General features: G+C 45.3%; 1 protein-coding gene across 1 annotated transcript in view; it reads right to left on the reverse strand.

Annotated features, from left to right (window-relative positions):
* The window catches only part of LOC119264712, a 15,873-nt gene extending 9,874 nt beyond the window's left edge, over nt 1–5,999 (reverse strand). The window contains exons 1-2 of the mRNA XM_037543359.1: nt 5,824–5,999; nt 314–592 (exon numbers count right to left, since the gene is read on the reverse strand). Of these exons, the coding sequence (XP_037399256.1) occupies nt 314–592; nt 5,824–5,947 (403 nt within the window). The 5' untranslated portion in view covers nt 5,948–5,999. The remainder of the gene's footprint in view (nt 1–313; nt 593–5,823) is intronic.

Raw genomic sequence — 5,999 nt, forward strand, 5'->3', positions numbered from 1 at the left:
CCTTACCTAGAACATAGAAACAGGAAAGAACTGACCATCAGTGGACAGGAATATTCATACTAACTAATGAGAGCCAATGACTGTTAAAAGCCTCTCGCTCTAACAAATGAGAACCAGATGAATGAAAAGCAGTGACTCCTGTTAGAATCGTATCCCAGTGATCATTTCTGTGGTCGGAGTGTAAATCCACAGTAAACTCTGGGATCAGAGAGTGGATCTGTGTAAGGCAGTGAGTGGAAAGTGGAAAAGCAGCTTTCAGCTTTTTAGCGCTGCAGTACTGAGGAAGCTGAGCAGGTGGGATCACTGTACTCACTGTAAAGCGTCAGATGGACCTTCCGTTTACATTGTTCTGTATTCGGCACTGACAGGTAACAGAACATCTCTCTTCCGTTCACCTCCCACTCTGTCAGATTGGGCGATGTCCACACCAAACTGGTCTCACTGTCAGTTTGGACAGGAAGAATCTGAGACTCCCAGCCCAGCTTGTACACTGATGAAGGTTCGGATGGTATGGAGCAGTTCACTTTAACAGGTTCTCCGTACTCCACCAGCAGGGAGTCATTGGAAACAGTGAGTATAGAACAGCGGTCTGCTAATTAAAATATGAAACACAAAAGCACCGTTAGACACCAATATGTCATCATGAGCGCTGTTGGTTTTCTTTCACTCCACTGCTCAAAGTCTTTAGAATTCATCAGACTAGCAAAGCGTCTATCAAAATTATTCATAACAAAAAATGATCAAATTGCTGGATATGAATAAGAATGAATGAAAAATCCCAAAGACATACATTTAAACAGAAACTGATCAAGAAGAATAAAATGTAAAAATAAAATAATTATGAAAACAATAATAAAGTTCAATCAATACATTTATGAAAATACTCTTCCATCGCTCCCCTCAGTTCATCTGATTTATCGTCCTAAACTGAGAACACCGTCAATGATCAAAACTAGGCATCTGGCTGCAGCCTATCAGACTGAAGTGTGCATGAAAAGGGTGGGGCTTATGATAGACACACCATGCTCAAATGACTGGGCTCAGAATATGACTCTAAATCTGATTCAGTCATCAAGCACTTTCTCACAGAAGCAGATTGTGAAACACAGAATAAAGATTGGAAACAAATTCTGTTCTGGAGTCATCTACTCATTTCTGCCTCGAAGAACTTGAGATAACTTCCCAGAAGTTCTATTACACCACAATCACTTTAATGCTGCATCTGGATTTGTTGGATTTGCCAATATTTAAGCAGGGACTCAGGTTGAGAACTTCGTGAAGTATTGTTTAGACAATCACTGAGCGTTCCCTGATTCTGCTATTCTGTATATTTTGTGTATCGAACCTTGGACGTGTTTTCCCATGTATGATTTGTGTTTTTGCCCCTTGGATACTGTTGCCCTTTTTCGGATGGTTTCATGTTATCAATTACTGGACTGGATATTATACTGTGAGTGGTGTTTTACCCTTTGGACTGAGTGGAAGATTAAAGTCATCGCACTTTATCTGCGAGCGTCTGCCAATCTGTCTGACCGTCACAAGTACACACCGGCAATGCACAGCTTTGTTCACACCCGGGATCATCCTGCAGGAAATCCTAGGGCATCTGAGGTCTCGCAAACCATCCCAGAGTAAAGCAGAGGAGGTACAAACCTGTGATCCATCAATGATTCTAGGCAATGGACAGTGTCAGCTTGGAGTGAGTGGGAATTCTGGGAATGTAGGTTTATGTGTTTCACTGAGAGCTGGCTGCACAAACCGATTCCTAAAGCTAATTGAAGGGAGAACAGGAGGACTACTGAGGACTTTCGCCATGTCAATGTTTCCTGCAACATGGGACACTAGACTTGCTATATGCCAATGTCATAGAGGCGTACACTCACTGGCCACTTTATTAGGTACACCTAGTAAAAGGTTTGGCCCCCTTTTGCCTTCAGAACGGTCTTAATTCTTCGTGGCAGGCTTTCAACAAGGTGTTGGAAACGTTCCTCAGAGATTCTGGTTGGTTATTTGAGTTCCTGTTGCCTTTCTATCATCTGGAACCAGTCTGCCCATTCTCCTCTGACCTCTCACATCAACAAGGCATTTTCGTCCACACAACTGACCGCTCACTGGACATTTCCTCTTTTTCAGACCGTTCTCTGTAAACCCTAGAGATGGTTGAGCGTGAAAATCCCAGTAGATCAACAGTTTCTGAAATACTCAGACCGGCCCGTCTGGCACCAACAACCACACCACGTTCAAAGCCCCTTAAATCCCCTTTCTTCCCCGTTCTGATGCTCGGTCTGCACTTCAGCAAGTCGTCTTGACCACCTCTATATGTCTAAATGCATTGAGTTGCAGCCATGTGATTGGCTGATTAGCTATTTGTGTTAACAAGCATTTGAACAATTGAACAACTGGTGAGTGTATACAGTAGCTCTATTGCACTGGGAAAGCCAGACCACAATCTGCAGCCTCAGTATAAATCTCTTGTACTAAGGAAACCTGATGTGATTAAGCCAGTCGGGAAGTGGTCAGTGGAGATTATGTATGTCCTAAAAAGCTGCTTTGAAACACTTGACTGGGACATTCTTTGTGAACCCCATGCTAAGGACATTGATGCTCGCTGTGTAATGGACTACATAAGCGTGTTTGTGGACAATGCTGTGCCATTTAACCCTGGGTCACTAGCACTCTGAAGGCCCTGCTGAACAAAAAGCAGAGGGAGTTCAGGACTGGTGATAGGGATGGTATGAGAAGCATGCAGAGGGAGCTGAAGAAGAGAATTAGGGAGTGTAGGGAGGAAAACAGAGGGTTGAGGTGAAAGCTTGGTGGGATGGAATAAGGAATGTGTTTCTTTATAAACTGCCTTGCAGTCAGCAGACTGAGGAGAGCTGGATGAGGACAAATGAGCTGAACACTTTCTTCAGTAATATCAGTAGTGGGTCATTCACAAATACATCACCTGGGACCGCATCTTGCCCTCCCTTTGTGTCTTCCTCTGCATCACATCACGTGAGAAGAGAGGTACAATGACTGAGGGCAGGAGAAGTGGAGAGCCCTGGTGGTGCCAGTGCTAAAGTACTAGAGGCCTACACAGACCAGCTGAGTGGGGTCCTGCAGTACATATGCAACCTACAACCACAAATCTGTACCACTGATGGTACATCAGTCACTGGAGAGGCTTGTCTTTGGTCACCTCGGGATAGATGGGCGTGGGATTGGACCCCTTACAGTTTGCCTGTCGGCTGCATGTGGTGGTTGAGGATGCTGTGATGTACCTGCTGCACAGAACTTACTCACACCTGGAGATGTTGGGAAGCACCGTGAGAATCATGTTCTTTGATTGCCTTCAATGCCATCTTGCTACTCCTGCAGAGGGACACATAGAGTGCGGCACAGGTGGACACTGCCCTGGTGTGCTGGATCATCAACTACCTGACTGACAGGCTCCAGTACATCCACCTACAGAAGCTCTTGAATGACACTGTTATTGTGAGGAAGCCTAGTGGACAGCTTTGTGGACTGGTGTCAGCACAATACTCTCCAACTAAACACCAGGAAGACAAAAGAGCTCGTGATGCACTTCTGGAAAAGTCCCCTTCAGTTCCTGTCACCATCCAGGGTGATTGCATCAAGGTGATTTATGCCTAAAAGTACCTGTGTGTTTATCTGTGTGACGAAGTGAGATGGAAAGCAAGTGTGAACAAGCTGGACAAGAACTCTTCTTTCTGAGGAGGTCGAGTTCCTTTGGTGTGAGAGGCAAACTGCTGGGAAACTTCTAAGAGTCTGTGGTGCCAAATGCCATTTTTCTGCTGCTACACTGGGGCAGCAGTACAGAGAAGGTCACAACCACACTGATCAAGACTGTTACAAAGGCCGGCTCAGTCCTGGGGGCTAAAATGGACACTGGGGAATTGGTATTAAAGAGAAGGATGCTGACAAAGGTATCAGTGATCATGAAGAAGACCTCACACCCACTCCACAAAACACTGAAGGCACAGAGGAGCACAGTGAGCAGCAAACTACGCCAGCCTCGCTGTAGGAATGAGCACTTCTGCAGGTCTATTCTTTCTACAGCCGTCAGACTATAGAACTTAATAATAACAATACTGTGTGTTACAGCAGTTCTGCAATGTGTTTGCTGTGACTGGCATAACTCTGACATAAACGCTTGTGAATGCTTATTCTAGTAGATACCATATTCATCCTAATAGGTGTCACTGGGCATGAAGGTTACATTTGCCAATTTTGATCAAAGATAAATGAAGTAGCTGACTGACTACGTCTACTGAAATAAGCATGTATAAATATGTCTATAGTGTTATATTAGTTGTCATGACAAGCTTGTGTATGTCTATCATCTGGAACCAGTCTGCCCGTTCTCCTCTGACCTCTCACATCAACAAGGCATTTTCGTCCACACAACTGACCGCTCACTGGATATTTCCTCTTTTTCGGACCGTTCTCTGTAAACCCTAGAGATGGTTGAGCGTGAAAATCCCAGCAGATCAGCAGTTTCTGAAATACTCAGACCAGCCCGTCTGGCACCAACAACCACGCCACGTTCAAAGTCCCTTAAATCCCCTTTCTTCCCCGTTCTGATGCTCGGTCACAACTGTCTGTCTGCCTGCCTGTCTATCTATCTGCCTGTCTGTCTGCCTGTCTATCTATCTGCCTGTCTGTCTGCCTGCCTGTCTATCTATGTGCCTGTCTGTCTGCCTGCCTGTCTATCTATCTGCCTGTCTGTCTGCCTGTCTGTTTATCTATGTGTTATGAAATGGATTCCAATCCAAGGTGGCACTGCAGGCGACAGCCACGGTGAGACATACATCTTGTTTTGTTTCCATTTGTTCGTGTACTTTAAACTCAGTCAGTTGGAGCTGAAAACTGTTGCTTAACTTCAGGAACAACGTTTCAGTTTATTCGAAGCTTCTCTGGTCTCCTAGCGCAGCGACTGAAGGCCGACGTGTCAATGTTGTTCTAAAAGCTGTGGTCCACTGTGAGGATGTAACTCCACCAAACAGCAGGGCGGATCAGAACGTTACGTAACGGAGAGTGTACCAACCACAGGCTGACACACTCTCTCACACACACACACACACACACACACACGCTCAGACAGACACACAGACACACACACACGCACACACACACACACACGCACACACATACACACACACACACACACACACAGACACACACACACACACACACTCTCACACACTCAGACTCAGTGTTTGTGTGTGTGTGTGTGTGTGTGTGTGTGTGTGAAAATGTAAAGATTATTTTTCTCTTTTTGCTAATCGAGAATAGAAGACCACGAGTATAAATTTGGTACGGACCGAAAGTTTAGAATCTGCATGGTCCAAACAATTTCTCCCTTTGTAGTTTCTGGGTTCGAAGAACACAGAAGACTGGAACTACCACAGATAAAAGCCTGAAAGACCCCTCCAAGACAACCATCTCTAAACTCCGGCCCTACCAAGATTAATGGTAATAATCAATCAATAATCAAAACAGCCCTAAAGGCTGACACTGCCAAATCAAAGCAGCCCTAAAACTTGCACTACCAAGAGTGCGGCCCCTAAAGACCAGCACTTTCAAATCTAGAAGCAATAATCACTGGCGGTACCAGCAGTAAGGAGGCCTAAGGCCTCACACGACCAAATCTAAGAGCCTTAAACACTAAAGGGAACGAGAATAAAACCCGGAGTCTTGCATTTTCCACAGAATTTCTCCACTTGTCCCCATGAAGCGTTAGTGATATTTATCTTTAGCTGAGGAAACTTCCTGTGCCAGCACACTCCCCACTCACCCTCCTACTCCATGTGTACTCACCAGTGTGTGTGTAGTCTACATACACTCCCATCACAACCAACACCACAGGCAGAACACACACCGCCATCCTGAACCAACTCCAGAACTCCACAGAGCGGACAAAAGAGAAAGGAACAGACGTCATACCACAAATACAAACATACAGCCTCCTAACTGACCGTTCACTGACCACTCCT

This window comes from Pygocentrus nattereri, chromosome 12 (genome assembly GCF_015220715.1).
Source record: "Pygocentrus nattereri isolate fPygNat1 chromosome 12, fPygNat1.pri, whole genome shotgun sequence".
Taxonomy (NCBI): domain Eukaryota; kingdom Metazoa; phylum Chordata; class Actinopteri; order Characiformes; family Serrasalmidae; genus Pygocentrus; species Pygocentrus nattereri.